Raw genomic sequence first — 18,883 nt, 5'->3', positions numbered from 1 at the left:
AAGACAGGACACACACACACACACACACACACACACACCTGTGGTGTCCAGAGTAGCGGGCTCCTTTAATGTGACCCACTCCCTTACAGCCTGCCGTGGGACAGCCGCCCTGCTCAGATGTCTCAAACATGTCCTGAGGAGCTATGAAGACACACACAGAAACACATCACATATTATACACATCATCCTCACTCTGGAAACCACAAAATCAGTTGATATATATACAGTGAGATTCAACAGTTTACAGCACTGCCGAGTTTTACAGGACTGTTTTTGATAAACACAGCTTACAGAGCTGCGGGTTGCGTTGGTTTGGGCTACTTTTATAAAGTGCCGTGGCTGCAAAATGGTTTAGACGACTAAAAATGAAAACAGATCATTTGCTAGTGTGTAAACGTCCTTGAAATGAATTCCTGTTAGCCTAATGGCCGCTGAAAGAGCTTGTGAAGGAGAGACAGCATGGAGGAGTGTTTGACAAACTAGAGGTCATGCGAGTATCGCACACATGAGGAGTTTTACAGCAGATTCGTTGAGTTTGCCGTTGTAGATTAATTGCACATTGATGCTTGTGTGTAGACAAAACAAAAGTGAAAGTGGAAAGTAACAAAAGTAAAGAGAAAAGAGTATGTAGGCTATTAATAGTGGCCTTAACCTGAGATCAGAAAATATCAGAGGAATTCAATTTAATGTGTGTATATATATATATATATTTTAAAGCTGCAGTCCGTAGTTTTTCCTCTTTGTCACCATCTCTGTTTGAAATCTGCAATTGCAGTTATTCGCGGAATTATCAACTTTACGTGGGTTGTGCCTCGATCAATGATCAATGATTCCCAAATAACCACTGAAAACTGTCAAAAAATCTAACCCAAAGTCCAATTATTATGGACGTTATCTGACATTAAGCGTTTGCAGAGCGGCTGTGGGTTGACTCCCCACGGTTCTCATGGACGCTAAGTTAAAAGTGGTGGGTACAAAATGACTCATGACGAAATCTGGTGTGTACGCGTCCCCACCGTCCCCACCGAAATCGACGCCTATGGGGTAGGTAGTGGTTGAGGTACATAAAATGGTGCTCCACTTTTCTAATCTGTTGCCTTCTCCATTTTTATGATAGAGACACTATAAGTGTGTTTTTTTCAGATGGCGTTCATTATCTGTCGTGCTCTGTGTGTAATGGAGGTAGCAGCATGGGTAAGTCTCCTCTGTCAGCGGCTGGGCTGTACAAGAAGAGGTAGAATGGAAAATGAACACCTTACTCGTCTCATGCCTACATAGCAGCAGATGGAGATGATATCGGTGTGCCTTGTATCACACAGCTATAGTGCTGGATGAAAGAGACTGGGCAATGCCGCCTATCGCATCCCACTCTTTTTCTGTCGCCCTCTCCAATATAAAATATGAAGATGGTATCAGTATCCTCCGATATTTTTATAGGGGTGAATGCATCTCGCTTCCTCATCCGTTGCCCTTTCTGCTACGGGGGGTACGGAGCGACGTGTTCCCTCTGTATTCAGATATAATAGGCTGGGCTGAAACGGAGAGTGGGGAATAGAGCCACTGGCGTCTCACTCTCTCTTTGCCGTCACCTTCCTCCAGTCCTGGCCGTTCAAGGGTGGTATTGATGTGCTCCCTCTATATTTTAAATGGGCTAATACAGATGAGGAAGGTGGGAAATACTGCCACTTGTGTCCCATGTTCGCGTCTGTTGCCCTTGCCGGTACCGGCAGTTCAGAGGAAATTCTGATAAACTTCCTACGGAATCACATTCATGTAGCCAGACATGGGGCCCTATCTTGCACCCAGCGCAACTGACTTTGTACAGCGACGCATGTATCATCAGCCAGAGAACACCACTGTTGCTGGAACACTTAGTATAGAGCTGGTAAGTCCCGCCCCTTCCGCTAACCCCACTGGACCTCTAGGTTGAAAAATCGTCAATGCAAGTGAATGGGAGAAAATAATTATTTTCTGGTCCCGTTTGAATTTTGCCATGAATGTGAACATATGTTGTCTGTGAATTTTTTATATAACTTTTTGTGTAAAGAATGCTCCAATTTAGCGGGTAGAAGTTTGATACGGTTAGACTTTGAGTGAGAGCACTTTGTGGACTACAACTCTTCGATACAACTCTTCGTCTACAACTCTACTATATCAACTCTTCTTAGAATCATACCATATACTGTCAAACTCGTAACATGGAAAGTTATATAAAAAATTTACAGACAACATATGTTGTTTTCTCCCATTCACTTGCATTGACGATTTTTCAAAGAATGCTACAATTTAGCAGGTAGAAGTTTGATACGGTTAGACTTTGTGTGAGAGCACTTTGTGGACTACAACTCTTTGCTGCTTTCGACGCGTTTGAAACGTCAACACCACTCGCACACGGACCAGTGTTAATTTCGTTGACGAATAATTTTCGTCATTATTTTCGTCAACGACATTTTTTCACAGACGAAAACGAGACGATAACTAAATAAAAACTAGTTTTGAATGACGAAAACTATGACGAAAATCTATTGACATTTTCGTCAACGAATAAAAACTAGACGAAAATGTTAGATAGTGACGATTTGGGAAGCGATCCGGTCTGATGTCCTGCGTTTGTGGTAGATGCGCATATTTGTACTGTGACGTGCTGATCTTCCCAGCGGCACACGAGTTGGCATGTCTCATCAAACGTTAAAACATGTAAACGTCTGGGAGAATGAGTAGAGCAGACATGTAGATCTGAATAAGAGTGACGACGCAAAAAAAGAGCTCTATTCGGTACGGTTTTCTGTGCGCACACACCCGACCCGCGAAGCGTGCAGCCACTCACATAGACACCTATACAGCGCGCGAGTACGGAATTGAGCTCTCTTTCGTTTCTGAATCGACAGATACACACAACATTATGTCTAAATGTCCGTTTTGGAGAGTATTCACGTAAATAATGTGGGTTATGTCTTAAACAGTTGTGAATGTATCATATGTGAATGTGCATCAGTGCAATTGGATCCGCATGTCAATCGACATGATCCGATGTCTTAAAGTGACAGTGGGTAATAAACCTAATGCGGTCTGTGTCCTTAATATTGATCAAGCAACAAAAGAAAAAGAGAAAAGCATTCACTGCTCGTTAATAGCTTTAAAATAAGGATTAATTATATTTAATTCATACAAATAAATATGTCTGTTTGAAAGAATAGAGAATGATGTATGCAAGTTATAAAGAATTCATATGCTATCATTCATTGAAAAAGAAGACTGTTTAGGAAAAGTGTTTTATTTAATTTTAGGACATTTTTTAAGTTACAGTAGTTAAATCTGTATCTGTATTGCACGTTCAAACTTTAAAATCATTCATATTAGCAGGTTAATGTTTTCTCTGGGAGTATATGGGTTTGGAAATTTTAGAGAAATTCTAAATGAATGCATTTCAATTTAAACCCATTATATTTTAAATCAAAATTTGCTGTCAAAATTAACACTGATGTGAGATTATCTTTTGTGAAAAAGCTACAGTCAGTGTTTTTGACATTAAGAATAAAAAAAAATACGTTTTGTATTACAGCCGTTAAATCTGTGTATGTATTGCATATTCAAACCTTAATACATAACAGACTGATAAACATTTAGTCAGGTCAACTGTCGACTAGATTTAGTCGACTAAAATCTGCTAATATTTGTTCTACTAAAACAAAACTAGACTAAGACTAAAAGACTTTAAGACTAGACTAAGACTAAAACTCTTATGATATTTAGTCGACTAAAACTAGACTAAGACTAAAAGATTTCAGGTGACTAAAATGTGACTAAAACTAAATGGTGTGTTATTCAAAAGACTAAGACTAAGACTAAATCAGAATTTGCTGTCAAAATTAACACTGACACGGACACTAGCTCACGGATCCCGCTAAACATGGCTGTGTCTTTGGTGCACTTCACCGCCTTCTTTCAGGGAGAGGACAAAATCGTTTAGGTTGGCGAAAACCACGGGTAAGTCAACTTTATGGGGTGACGTCACATCGGCGACATGTAGTCTTTCTCGTTATGTCTTTTCCACAACTGCTAGCCGAAGAATCACACCATATACTGTCAAACTCGTAATATGGAAAGTTATATAAAAAATTCACATACAACATATGTTCACATTCATGGCACAATTCAAACGGGACCAGAAAATAATTATTTTCTCCCATTCACTTGCATTGACGATTTTTCAACCCAGAGGTCCAGTGGGGTTTTACAGATGGGCGGGACTTACCAGCTCTACAGGTGTCAGTTCTATTTCTAGCATGCACGCTTTCCGTGTTTCCGTTTTCCAGCCCTACTCAGGGTTGTGTAGTTATAGCCATTTTTATGTTTTTTCCATGTTATAGCGCCACCAAGTGGCCAGTTGCCCCGTAAAATATCTCATTCCGTTCACGAGTTACAGCCATTTTAGTAAAAGTGGCTCCTCTCACTTTGAACATTTTGGCGGCCCATTCGAATAGTAATTTTATTTTATTTTATTATAATTATTGACAATCAGACTCCAGACAATCTTGCTGCACTGGTTTGGTTTTGATCAGGACAAAAACCTAGGACTAGTTTGCAAAAGTAGGTTTTAAAAAAAATCCAAAATACCCGAACATTCCGACAATCGAATCTGAGCTAAGGATTCCAGCGATATAAGACACTTGAGCCTACGCCTGACGGTTAAGGAGCTATGAGCAGTTTCACACTTGTGAGCACAGCAGCGCCCCCATCAGGCCGGTCGGGGCGAGTCTCGGTGACGTTGTAGACAGTGTAAGAACTACCAGCCTGCAAAGTTTCAAGTCTATCCACCTTATTCAAAAAGACTGAAACAAATCATTTCAAATCATAAGGTTGCCCTGCAAATAAAGCTGATCTGTCAATTTGACTGAATGAACTGTCAATTTTCCTTCATGACTTATTTTCAGACATCATGAGAATAACGTTATACTTGGTATTTTAATGTGACATGTTACAACAAGAATATCTATGGCAAGAGCTCTTTTCAGTCGCTCTCTCTTTTCCTCGTGATTATTATTTTTTTTTTTTCGCTGTAAAAGTATGAAAAAGGACAACATATACTGCACATCTGTGGTCTGTTCTCCCGAATTTAATTTACGATATATATTCCATTAATAACTCTGGAATGCATGAAGAATCTCTGGTTATTCTCCTCAAATCCTCTCGTCTCTTTCCAGGTTTGTTTTCACAGGTAAATGCAATTTATAATCTGACAAACTGACGGAAATCACTTTGAAATAGTATCACGTAATGCTGAAGTTAATGAACATTTTTGATTAAGGCAAGTTACATGATACAGATATGTATATTACTACAGTGATATTTAACCAAAGACTCGCGCTTTTGGGGTTATTTGGGCTGCTGAAATACCTTGTTGATGCTTTACACTTTTAAATTTCCTATTAATGTTCGATGGTTTCAGGGTGAGTAGATTGATGTAATCTCATTGTGACACTTTTTTAACGTATTGCGTTCATAGAGCGAGTGTTTCACTGATTGTTTACAGCTTAACGGAAGTTACACCCAAAATTCGCGCAAAGCGTCATGGGGCGCAGGAATAAAGTGGATATATGACTTACGGTTTGGACTGCCTGATCACTTTTAGGTGAGAATGCTGATCCTAAATTTGAGAAAATTACAACAGGATTTCAGCGCTACATGCTTGAACCCCTAATAGAATTATGAAATATGCAACAGTTTATGTATACAGTATACTTTTATGTCCCAGGAGTTCATTTATTATTTAATTTAATAAAAAATCAAAAAATTGTTATATGAAGGTCATCTTTTATTACTTTAGAATTAATTATTTTACCCTTGCCCCAGACAAAGACTTTCAATCTACAAAAAAAGTATAAAATTCCATCATAAAAAAGAATATAAACTATTACAATATTTATTGTGTGAAATTATTTCTTTACATTTGTATGCAAATTTGTGGTTGTGGCATCATTTCTGCAGTGACCAAATATTTTGACCCTAATAAGATTTAATCAAAAGTTGAGATAAAACCGTGAGCTAAAAATCATATAAAGTATTAATACAGTACATACATTTATGTAGAAAGCATAAAGACTATGACATAGATACATATTTAAAGAATATATAGACTCAGACATAATATACACAAACTCATATATTGTCTTTCACTGGTTTTTCTCTCTTCTCTCACACTCATTTTGTTTCTCTCTCTCTCTCTCTCTCTCTCTCTCTCTCTCTCTCTCTCTCTCTCTCTCTCTCTCTCTCCTCTCTCTCTCTCTCTCTCTCTCTCTCTCTCTCTGCAAGTCGGTCACATCCTGATGCCAGTTTCTGATTTCTAAACATTCCTCCGATCCGTTTCCATGGACACAGAGGAAGGGAACGAGAACGAGAAGACGATTATCAGCCAGACTGACTGACGAAAAGCTTATTGTTCAACAGCATTTTCCCATCATCCTCTGGAGCTAATAGAAGATATTGACAGGAGAGGAAGCCAGAGGTCTGTTAGACCTCCATCCCTCTTTATATCCACATAATTACTTCTCGATCTCTCTAAGCTACAATTTTCCATTAAACAAGGAGAGCGTCTGTCATGTAGAGGGTCTGAGGCGATCAGTCTGTTTACAGATATGATGTACAGTAGGGCACTGCTAGAGTGGCTAATAACTGAACACTTATAGTTTTGTCTGAATCACTTTCTTAAAAATAGTCAGTACTATAAAAAATAAACCTGATCTAAAAACATCTATGTAAAATAGCCAGACATTTGCACTGCATTATCCATACAATGCAAATAATCTAATCTTAGTCAGTGTCTTTTGTTGTTGGAAGGATAAATATTGAAGGAAGAGCATCCTAAAGGAAACTGAAGCTCGTAAGAGACCCGTTGGGAACACACTAATTAGGCACCATCTTCATACTTCACACAAACAGCGCATTGCGAATGAGAGGCACAATGAATTCAGATGTTAATAGGACACAGTAAATAATAAGTACATGAACACTAATGCATTGTCCATTTTAAGTAGACGCAACTATTTTATTGATATTTGCAGTATTGAATTAAATATATACTTAGCCTGTGATCGTGTCACGGTTCACGAATACCTCATTTGTTACTATGGTTACTGATGTCATTCGTCATTCAGGTGTGTGTAATTAATCTGTCTTGTTTGCCAGTGTGTTTAAGATGCTCTGTTTCAGTTGTCAGTGTCCGGTGTCGTCTATGTATACGTGTTATTGTAGTATTCCAGCCTTGATCTGTATTTGCCTTTTGGATTATCTATTAAAGACTTTACTTTGACATTCATTTTCATGGTCATGTGCCTGTATCTACAACCACCAGTTGTGAGAGTTCAGCATTTCCTTCGCTTTGCCTGACCAGACGTGATGTGACACACCGACATGTGATGAAATAAATAAAGTTGATGAAAGGCGTCTTTTCCATGTTAATCAGAGTTTTTGTCCTCACCAGCCTTATAATTTTGCATGACCTTCATAGCCGCACTGAAAGTGATAATAGATAATTCACATCATTACTCTAAATTGAAATGTATACATGTATTAAAGCTGCTTTGAAGCAATATGTATAGTGAAAAGTGCTATACAAAGATATATGAACTGAATTGAATTAAGTTCATATATCAGAAATAAATGAAAGGAAACAAGAACATTCAAACTGTGAACAAACAAGTGTATTCAGTGACAAAGATTGTATCAGTCACTCATTACACAGTATGTCATTTTAGCTGTGATTTCTAAATGATTTGGTTGTGAGTGCAGTGCTCTTGCACAGAGACTCCGCCCACACGCTCTTCTGATTGGCTGTGATTTCTGATTGATTTGGTTGTGAGTGCAGTGCTCTTGCAGAGAGACTCCGCCCACACTCTCTCCTGATTGGCTGTGATTTTTGATTGATTTGGTTGTGAGTGCAGTGCTCTTGCAGAGAGACTCCGCCCACACTCTCTCCTGATTGGCTGTGATTTTTGATTGATTTGGTTGTGAGTGCAGTGCTCTTGCAGAGAGACTCCGCCCACACTCTCTCCTGATTGGCTGTGATTTTTGATTGATTTGGTTGTGAGTGCAGTGCTCTTGCAGAGACTCCGCCCACACGCTCTCCTGATTGGCTGTGATTTTTGATTGATTTGGTTGTGAGTGCAGTGCTCTTGCACAGAGACTCCGCCCACACGCTCTCCTGATTGGCTGTGATTTTAGATTGATTTGGTTGTGAGTGCAGTGCTCTTGCACAGAGACTCCGCCCACACGCTCTCCTGATTGGCTGTGATTTTTGATTGATTTGGTTGTGAGTGCAGTGCTCTTGCACAGAGACTCCGCCCACACGCTCTCCTGATTGGCTGTGATTTTAGATTGATTTGGTTGTGAGTGCAGTGCTCTTGCAGAGAGACTCCGCCCACACGCTCTCCTGATTGGCTGTGATTTTTGATTGATTTGGTTGTGAGTGCAGTGCTCTTGCACAGAGACTCCGCCCACACGCTCTCCTGATTGGCTGTGATTTTTGATTGATTTGGTTGTGAGTGCAGTGCTCTTGCACAGAGACTCCGCCCACACGCTCACCTGATTGGCTGTGATTTTTGATTGATTTGGTTGTGAGTGCAGTGCTCTTGCACAGAGACTCCGCCCACACGCTCTCCTGATTGGCTGTGATTTCTGATTGATTTGGTTGCGAGTACAGTGTGCTTGCAGAGAGACTCCGCCCACACTCTCTTCTGATTGGCTGTGATGTTTGATTGATTCTGAAATTTGGGATTGCTCGTCGCTGGAATCTTATCGCATCACGTCTGTTCAGGACACACTCTTATCTGTAAGAATACGCGTCTTCGAAGGCCTCATAGTATTGCTGCTTAGTGTGTGTCATGGGAAGGCCAATGGTTGTGTGTAACATGTACTCACTGATTGGCGGCTGCAGTGGATGTCCGGTTTTGGCGCACCAGCCGGCAGGATGAATATCTGGGCTATCTGCATCGGTCCAGTAATCGTACTCATCTGTCCAGCCATCAAAGTGGATCTGAAAGAGAGCAATGCAGGTCAGTGTTATGCAAATAATAATAACAATAATATGTCTTAATTTGTATTTTGTCTTGCTTTCCAGCAAAAATATCTAAACATCCTTGAAACAAAATGTTTTAAAATAAAAAAACAAAATAAAATGTTTTCCGGAAATATATTAAACTGTTTAAAATGTAATGTTTATGTTAAAGTTTTTTCTTTCTCGTCTTAGTAAACCTCACTAAATTGAGTTTTTAGTTAAATTTAAGACAAATCCAGCTAACAGGAAACATTCTTTTAAGGTTCTCTCAAAGTTACAAAGGCACATTCTTTCAGTAAAGCTAATAGAAAGTTTGTTCAAAGTTATCTGGTCTTTCATAATGCTCTCAAAACATTAGCACAAACACTTCTCCCCCAAAATGTTTTAACTGGACGATCGTCTAATTTGTAAAAAATTTCCTACTTGTTTCAGAATGTTCAGAAAACATACAAAAATAAACGTTCCCATAATATTTGCAAAACAGAATGTTCCCTTAACGTTCACATAACCGAGAAAACCTGTTTTTAAAACACTTTTTACTACAGAAACTATCAAAGTAACTGCAAAAATGATTTTCATTGTCAGAATGTTATAAAGTCTTTGCAAACTGGACGTTTTGAACGCTTATAACATTTTTAGAGGAAAAACACTGAAAATGAAAATCCTTTGTGCAGTGACTTTGATAGTTTGTGTAGTGCAGTGGTGGTTAAATTCCCATAAAGTGCCCGAGGTTTGAGAGAAGAGTGGCGTCTGATGGAAAGCATGAGTGGTTAAGGCTGTGAGCTATTACTGTAACTGATGGCAGGTTTGATCGACATCGTGCCCTTAATAAATGCACTTTAGGAGGGATTATGCTGCAGGGTCACGCTGTCTCTCTCTGATGACGTTGCCTGAAAGTCACTACAAATGTGTGCTGGATGTGTGCTGATAAATAGAGATCCTACTCTTATATAAGGTACAAAACACCCCGAGGCACGTCAGATGAAAGCAGGAACAGCTTGGCTAGTAGCATTTCAATGTCCCTTGAGAAGATTATCTTCATATGGCAAAGCAGATCTCCAGAGACGCTGACGTTCGAGCTGGAATCAGAAGCGTTGGCAGAGAGCAGACTGCTGGCAGGGGGATCCGGTCACATCGAATTGTAGACGCTCAACTCTTTAAAAAGAGCTGCTGCGATCAAGACAATGAGAAGAAAAGAGCAGCAGCCCTTAAAGGACAGCCTGTCTCCAGGACTCGGATCAAACCGGTTCCTGGGGAATCGGGAATGGACGACAGAGGCGAGCAGTGTTTTCAGTGGTGTTCACAGAACTGGTGGCACTATGTGGACATCCAGACCAGACTGGCTATTTTAACTCACGGCATGACAGTTTGAGATAAAGAAATGTTTCATTTGCATCCTTCTTATCGGTCGCTCTGTTGTTTAATCTCCTTCCAGTTTGCATGCGTCTATTTCCACACCTCCATCCATGACTAAATCAATTTGAGCATATCAATATCTCTAACCACATCTCGCTTCCCTCGGGCTTTGTTCACACCAGTTTCATTGTAGTATCATTGAGATACCATTATAGTTCTTGTTAATATTTATTGTTAATTTTATTTTCATCTTAGGTTTAGTTAAAGTTTCAGTACTTGTTTTAGTTTTTTGTCTGTGTAGTTCTAAAAGTCCCCCTGTGGTGCAAATCCAGCTTTTAATGTTGTTTATGTGTCTCTGTGGTGTTTTTAATGTGCTTTAAGACAAAGCATGTGTAAGTTCATAAGTCGACACCATTGCTGAGTATTTCCTCCTTAAAACTGCAGTGAACCAAAGACAGTCTCAAAAACACGCTTTGAAATCGCTGGTGTTTCTGACGGCACAAACTACCTTGTAACCAATCAGATCAACGTGTGATCGTCAACCAGTGGATCTCTGAGCTGAGGGAGTGAGTGGAGGCGGGGCTCATTTGCATATTCATAGAACCACGCATATTAAATGAGGCAAGGGTGTCGAGTTACAGTCAAGATATTTTAAGGCATGAAGACATTTTTTTTTTCAAAGAAAAAATGTTTAAATATGTCATTTTGGTGATCAGAGATGAGTTTTAAGGGGTAAAATTTTTGACTACGGGGGACTTTAAGTTTTAGTACGCAGCTTAAGTCATTTTAGTACTTAAATTAAAGGCACAGTGTGTAAGTTTTGACGCTAGAGGTCGCTTATTCAAAACAATAACAAAGGCGCCACTTGATGACGTGAATGAGTGTGGAATCATGGGAGTTGTTGTCTTCACCTCCACAGCCGATGGAAAGCAATCCGATGGGAATCATGTTCATGGATGAGTGAATGTATTAAAGTTTTACTAACGTTACTGAAATGAAATTCGAAATTCTAAAAAGATTTGAGATCTTTTAGTTTTATACAGCCTGGATTTTAGACTGTTTAATTTACAATTAAATGAACTATTTAAGGGTGCACAGACACACAGTGTGGGGTTTGAGTCGGACATGACAAAAAATCAAATCGTCTTGTCTCTGTCCTGTGGGAGAGTCGAGGGCGTCGCAGAAAACCATCAAAGACTCGGACGTAAAAGTCAATTACAGCTGCTTCAGGAAATATTGATGGGGTATTTTAAAACGCAGTGGGAATCCACCAAACCCATCCAGTGCTCCGGTGAATGTCAGCGAACACAGGCCATGAGAGCGAGCAGGACTGGAGGAGGTCATGCTTGAACACATGAACATGACAGACACGTGTGAACCCAGTATTGAGTGTGTGTATAAGAGAAAGACTGATGTGTGAACGTCTGTGGAGGATCACGAATGATGTGTGCGAGAGTCAGAGAAGAGTGTGAGACAGACAATAACATGTGTTATTTCTCTCAGTCAGTGTCAATGACGTGTGTGTGTGTGTGTGTGTGTGTGTGTGTGTGTATGTGTGTGTGTGTGTAGATTCTGCTGCCACCTTGAAACCAACAACTGCAATTACACTCAAATGGTTACAGTATATCATTAGTGCCCTTTGAAATCCATTTAATTTTTTCCCAAATACAGTTTTCATTTTTCTGGACTGCGCTTTATGGTTACATAAAACGTCTAATTAAGTGAAATCATGAAACCTATACAACTGAAGGGAAGTGGGTAACCTTTTATTTTGAGGGTCATGCTGTGGTTCAGTGGTTCAGGTTAGCAGTACGCCGAGAGCGAGCAGCAGCGCTCACTGTGCTCTCACACTGCCAGCTTGTGCAATGCAAATACAAACAAGCATCCTCTATTGTGTCACTTTTTCCAGGATACCCCTGTCTGTCACATGCTTTCATATATACTGACCCATACATATGCAGAACATGCTGTTTATATGCAGTGTACATGATAAAAATAATCCTAATGTTAAGTAATGGGATAAAGGCGCATTTTTCTCTTTAAACCACTCGATGCACACATATTTAGCTCAGCAGTTTTGATGATGCACGTGGAAATTTGTCCGATCCATGACTCGATCGCCGACAGCAACGCAAAGTTGATTCTGCACTGATTTTATCTAATATTTAATGCTTTTTTTATTATTTCATATTTATATAGCAAATGAGAATCAATAGAATTAATGACCATATTTCAAAACAAAGTTCTTGTTAATGATTTTCAGTTTTGTTCAAGGTAATTAACCCTTTAGAACCGGCTGTGTCGTCGCTGACACATACCAGCAAGCTGTATATATTTTACCGTAATTCTTCAACCGTTTGCACTTTCAAAACCATTCAAATTGCCCCTGACAGTAGACAACATGCGCTTTTAGGCAATATACGGCTTATTACGGTAAATGACAGCAGCGCGGGAAGGAAGGATTTGAACAGAAAAATATAAAGTGCGGCAGGTTAGAGTGTTTTGGATTGCGAGAAACGAACAAATACATGGCGAAAGAAGTGTTAGACAGCAGAAGAGGGGATTGGGATGATTTTTAATGAAACTTGGGAAGCGGATGGCCGTTACTCTTTCACGTATCTTAGCATGTGGTGTGTGCATGTATGTGTGTGCGTGTCTATGAATGCGAGCATTTGTATGTGTGCGTGTATGAAAAAAAGTGTCCTGAATGAAAACTGTGCAACCCAATGTCACAAAAAAGACTTGTATATATGTATTATAGTTCATTTTTCAACTTTAAAGTGTTAGTTTCTTTCGTTCATGATTTTTCTGTTTTTTTTTTCTAAATAAAAATCAGTACATTTATTCTCGTTTTTTTTTTTTATTCTATTTTACAAACTCACCACACACAGTAATGGTCAATAACTGTAATTTGTTGAAAGCTAATTTGAAAAAGATGACACCTTGCACATGAAGATAGCACATTGTTTAAGAATTTTACAGTCAAAAAAATCTAAATATGTGAAAAACACTTATTTTAGCTTCAGGTTCTAAACGGTTAAAGCAATAGTTTTTCAATAAGTGGAGATTATAAAAAAGTATGGCATTTCTTGTGAAAGGCACAATAATTAACATGTTAATAAACAGCTACAGACTTTTCCATCTGTTTACATGATCAGATTCAGATGGGAAATATCATATATTAAGTTGAGTGTCCACCTTATTTATATCTTATAGATTATCTTTAAATATAGATAATCACCATATTTATAATGAAACCATCATATCTAAAAAATATGATATTAATCATATCATATAATAAAATATAATTTATTGACGCTTTATTGACCTTTACTTTTTTAAATAATTTGTTTCTGTATTTTTAAAATTAACATATTTTAATTACAACTTATCAAACATTTGAAGGGTAAATATGCAGAAATAAGCCAATAATTAATGGTTAACTGAATGTATAGTAAATGTCTTTTAGGGCAACACTTTACTTCGATGGTCCACTTTAGACATTCTACTAACTATAAGTAACTTTGTCACTACATGTCAACAACCCTTCATTAGAGTATTAGTAGACTCTTAGTGTTCGGGTTAGAATAAGCTGACATGAAGTTGCAAAGTTACATATAGTCAGAATAATGTCAGCATCACACTAAAGTTATAAAACAGACAGTCTACTAATACTCTAATGAGAATGAGTTGACGTAGTTATTTATAGTGTGTAGAATGTCTAAAGTGGACCATCGAATTAAAGTGTCACCGCTCTTAGCCATTATTTACAATAGTGTGTAGTAAGTGATTTACATAAAGTTACATTTCTGTGATGTATATATTAACTTAACTAAACAATAAGAATCATTATGTTTAGTGTTGGTTTTTGAGTTTTGAGTAATAAATTGCTGCATGTAATATAAAAAAAAGTGTAATAAAGACAATTTAAACCCCCGGTTCTGAAGTTAAAAGTATATCCACATTAATTATTGATTTGCATGGCACTTATTAAGCGATGTTCAAGTTTATTCAGCAAGTTACCACTAATACAGCACCACTAAAGACAATTTCTGGTGTGTTCATGCTTAACTACTACATAAATAACGGCTAATGTAAATATAATATAATAACTTTCTGCATACATAATGGCTGAAATCGCCTTTCTCTTGGCTTTATGCAGATTCTGTGAAGAAGGGCTGTTAGGTTGCTGAAAGCTACTTCTACTCATCTCCGTCGCATCACTCGCTCGCTCACGTTGCCTCAAACCAACTCTCAAAGTCAACTCTCATTAAAAATGAACGACTTCAAGTGGCTCTGTTGCTCAGTCGGAGTAAACAGTGCTGGATTGTTCTCGGCCTTGTCAGAGTCTTGCTCTTAACATTTAGAAAAACACTGCAGCTGTGCTAGTTTACCAATAAATTACCATATTTTACAGAATATAAATCATGTCTTTTTAAATCCTCCGAAACAAGCAAATATATTAACGTCAAGCATGCAAAACGTACATATCTGGATTTGTGCCGAATAAGAGAGTTACGTAAGTGTATTTGTATTGTGAATTTCCCACACACCAGTGGTCAGGGGTGGCATGTTTATAATGAATGACTCTATAATTTACATTTGTTTTAAATTTGCTGTGGAGTGAAAAATAGCTTTCCAAAAAATACAATATACATGCATCACCAGTTGAGTCATTTATCAGTATTGTGAATCAAATCCAGTGCTGTCATAAATCGTGATATGCTGAATATAAACATTTATCACCGCCTCTTATAGCAGAGATGACTGAAAACTGGAGAAATCTGCCTCATATTACATGCATTCATGTGCAATGAGAGCACTTTCAGCTCCATCGGTGCGCCGGAGGACTGGCAGATCATGCTTCTGTGTGGAGCAAAGCTTCACAGGAGAGACGGAGCTGGGATGAGTCCTCCTGATTGCTCCTGAACTCCCGAACAGACGGCGGAGAGATTGGGAGATATCATGGGATCGCCCGCTACCACTGCATCTCACTCACAATTACAGTGAGACACTGGACTGATAAAGATGCAACACAAGCAAGATCATGCTGCGAAACTGATGAGTAAAGACTCAGAAGCAGATCATATTCAGTCCCTATGAAGGACACAATCTGTGAAAAAGCTCAGCACTATGACGTTTAATGCACATAATGATGAATAAAATCTAAATGTGTTTTGAACCATGTGTTGTCCTTCAGCTGCCAGAACCTGTGGGCTCTATCTCGCACCCAGCGCAATTGACTTTGTACAGCGACGCATGTATCATTCCTATTTTGCACCCGACGCACAGCGGACTTTTCCCTCCACAGACGCACGTCGGTAAATTAGGGAATGAACTTGCGCTCCCGGGGACGGTTCAGCGAAAAGAGGAGGCGTGTTCTGCCGCAAACGTTCCCTGGTGCTATTTTGCAGTTCCAGAAAACAATTCCACCACTGACCAGGGGAAACCGAGTCTAAAGTCAGTGGCGCGTTGCACATGTTATTCATATGCTATTTTAAGGGCGCATGCTTGGCCATAATCAATGTAGCGTGTGCACAACACACACACACTTCTGCTTCTCTCATCTACACAGACGCAGCAGTTTTCATTTTTAGAAAACCATACATTATTACAAGGAAAAATATTACCACACGAGGGAAATCATTGTTGTGTCCATGAAGATGTGAAAAAATAGGCATACATCTAGCTTACACATTTACCCAAATTATTATACGCCTGTTTAACCAAAGCTAATCTGTGTGTGTTTCTCCGTCCCCAATGTCACTTCTCTGTGTTTTACGGCCCTGACGAGAACGTCGGTCTCCTCGGCTGTGAACCGCTCCTGGCAAATCCGCCGTTATAATAGCAATCCGCCATGGAACAAGCGCGCCTGCTCTTAAAGGGAATGTGAGATGACGCTCTGATTGGTTTATTTCACGTTACGTCACGTTTATTTCAAACCACACCTATGAGTAATGAAGCGACTTCAGACAAACCCATTTTAGATTTGCGTCGGGTGCAAGAGTCATTTATCCCGCCGGTATAATAGAAACAGCGCCCGAGATCCGCTCACAAAGTTACTTGCGTTTCAGATCGTTAAAATAGGGCCCAATGTGTCAGTGTAATAATGAAAATAATGATCTGAAATCAGTCACTGAACACCTGAAGGTGTCGCTCATAAAACAATGACCTTATAACACTAACAACAGGTAGAATTACACAATGATTTATTTTGTACAATTTCTTTACAAAACAAGAATGACACTCTACTAGGGCTGTCAAGTGAAAATTCGAATTTCGAATATAAATATAATAAAAAAAAAAACGTGCATTCGAATTTTTGGTGTGTAAAGAGGCGCGCAAGACATGATGATGATGTCACTGCCGCGGTGTGTTTCTGTTAGCTAATCCAGTCTACAGCGCTGCGTTGTTCACTTGTTGGTGGCAGAAATTGTGCAACAACACACTTGACCATTTTCACATTGGTCAGAGCTGAGTGTGTGAGTGTGTGTTCATCAGCTGGAAACACTGTCAACAGAAACACTCAGCACTCGCTCAGATCAAGAGGAGCGTCTGGTGTTTTTGACCAACAATATGTAGATGTAATGAGTAGAAGTGGAGTGTTTCTGAATGGCGGTTTGCTATTTTGGCCCTGTCCCAAATGGCACCCCAAAAGTGCGCATCGAGGGCGCATATCGACCGCAGAGGGGGCCCTTCTGAGGCTTAAAATGACAAATGGGACACACTACGGTCTCATGGACTTAACGGACACGCGCACACGGCAGCCATTGTAAGTCCACAAGACCGAAAGTGCATATGAAGTGTGCCATTTGGGACAGGGCCTTTGTGTTCATGTAGTAACGTTACATTACACCGTGTGTTTTCTCAGGTTACTGATGCACTTACACAGTTTTATGCACTACTGTGACCTAATTTTCCTTGCATGCACATTAAGGAAATTATACTTATAAGTTAATGCACTTAAAAAAGTGAATATCCTTTCAGTTCAATAAAAGATGTGATGCTTGATTTGGTTTATATTTGCTTATTGCGCTCGCTTGCGCCCTCTTGTTGTCATAGGAGACAAAGTACGTTTTTCCTCTAACAATTATATTGCCTTCAGAATTCAAATATAATAGAATTTGAATTTTGCTAATATTTAAGAAAGAAATTTGAATTTAGCTTTTCAGCCATTTTGACAGCCTTACTCTCTACTGTTTGTTCTTCACTGCAGTATAATACATGATCCATCGAGTTTCGGTGGTGTTTGTGTCTAAGTGAGACAATAATTGATGTAATTTGAAAGATTGGATGTCATTGAATGTGTTGTGTGTGATCCACAGTTTATCCCACATAGACTGATGTTGTGCTCTCTGTCTGAAGAGTGTAGAGAAAGTGACCCAATATTGAGAAGTGCGTTCTAGCAATTACAAAAAAGGATTAATGGATAATATATCCTGTTACCTATTGGAGTAAAATAACCCAAGCTTTAAAATAATTATTTTAAATTGAAGATGTGTTAATATATGTGATTAATATATATTTGATCATTTGCTGCCAGGGTTTATTTGAATGTTCCTTTTGAATTTCCCTGAGGTATTATAGTATGTGTTTTTTTCTTATTTTGTTTTTTTGTTGTTGTTTATTTCAGTATTTTTGCTGCTATTCTAGCTTTGTAATTTGTTATTATTATTATTTTTTAAAAATTCGAATCATAAAAAAAAAAAAAAAAAAGGTAGTTTCTCACCCGGAGTCGATGTTCATCCGTATCAACCACTGTGGCCACTCGGATCAGAACAGGATTCCTCTTGTCGACCACCTCCAACTTCATACCGGGCTGAAAACTGTGAGGAGGTTTCTGCAGAGAGAGAGAGAGAGAGAGAGAGAGAGAGAGAGAGAGAGCGAGAGAGAGAGAGAGAGAGAGAGAGAGAGAGAGAGAGCGAGAGAGAGAGAGAGCGAGAGAGAGAGAGAGAGAGAGAGAGAGAGAGAGAGAGAGAGAGAGAGAGAGAGAGAGAGAGAGAGAGAGAGAGAGAGAGAGAGAGAGAGAGAGAGAGAGAGAGAGAGAGAGAGAGAGAGAGAGGGAGAGAGAGAGAGAGGGAGAGAGAGAGAGAGAGAGAGAGAGAGAGAGAGAGAGGGAGAGAGAGAGACTTGTTCAGGCAGATGTTTCAGCATGGCACCACTCAGAGCCAGGGGTCTCTGCTGATGTTTGGTAACACACACACACACACACACACACACACACACACACACACACACACACACACACACACACACACACACTCACCACTTTGAAGGCTCGAGCAGGAGCTGGTAATGAGCTGGTCTCTGCCAAGTATTTCTCCCAGGAGAAGTTCTTCTCATCAGGGTAATCTACAGCACAGAGGGTGTGAGGCGGGTCCCGTCAGATTAAAAGAGTAGTTCACCTCAAAATGAAAACTTCCTGATAATCTTTCACTCATACTGAAGATTTACAAATGAATAATTTAATATTTT

At 39.2% G+C, this 18,883-nt stretch overlaps 1 protein-coding gene across 1 annotated transcript in view; it reads right to left on the bottom strand.

Moving 5' to 3' along the window:
• l3mbtl3 (L3MBTL histone methyl-lysine binding protein 3) overlaps positions 1–18,883 on the bottom strand; it is a 72,976-nt gene that overhangs the window by 23,472 nt on the left and 30,621 nt on the right. The window contains exons 13-16 of the mRNA XM_081378423.1: positions 18,675–18,760; positions 18,138–18,248; positions 8,917–9,031; positions 39–141 (exon numbers count right to left, since the gene is read on the bottom strand). Of these exons, the coding sequence (XP_081234549.1) occupies positions 39–141; positions 8,917–9,031; positions 18,138–18,248; positions 18,675–18,760 (415 nt within the window). The remainder of the gene's footprint in view (positions 1–38; positions 142–8,916; positions 9,032–18,137; positions 18,249–18,674; positions 18,761–18,883) is intronic.

The sequence above is a fragment of the Scardinius erythrophthalmus genome (genome assembly GCF_964197995.2).
Source record: "Scardinius erythrophthalmus genome assembly, chromosome: 11".
NCBI classification, from domain to species: domain Eukaryota; kingdom Metazoa; phylum Chordata; class Actinopteri; order Cypriniformes; family Leuciscidae; genus Scardinius; species Scardinius erythrophthalmus.
This window is presented reverse-complemented; position numbering and strand designations above follow the sequence as displayed.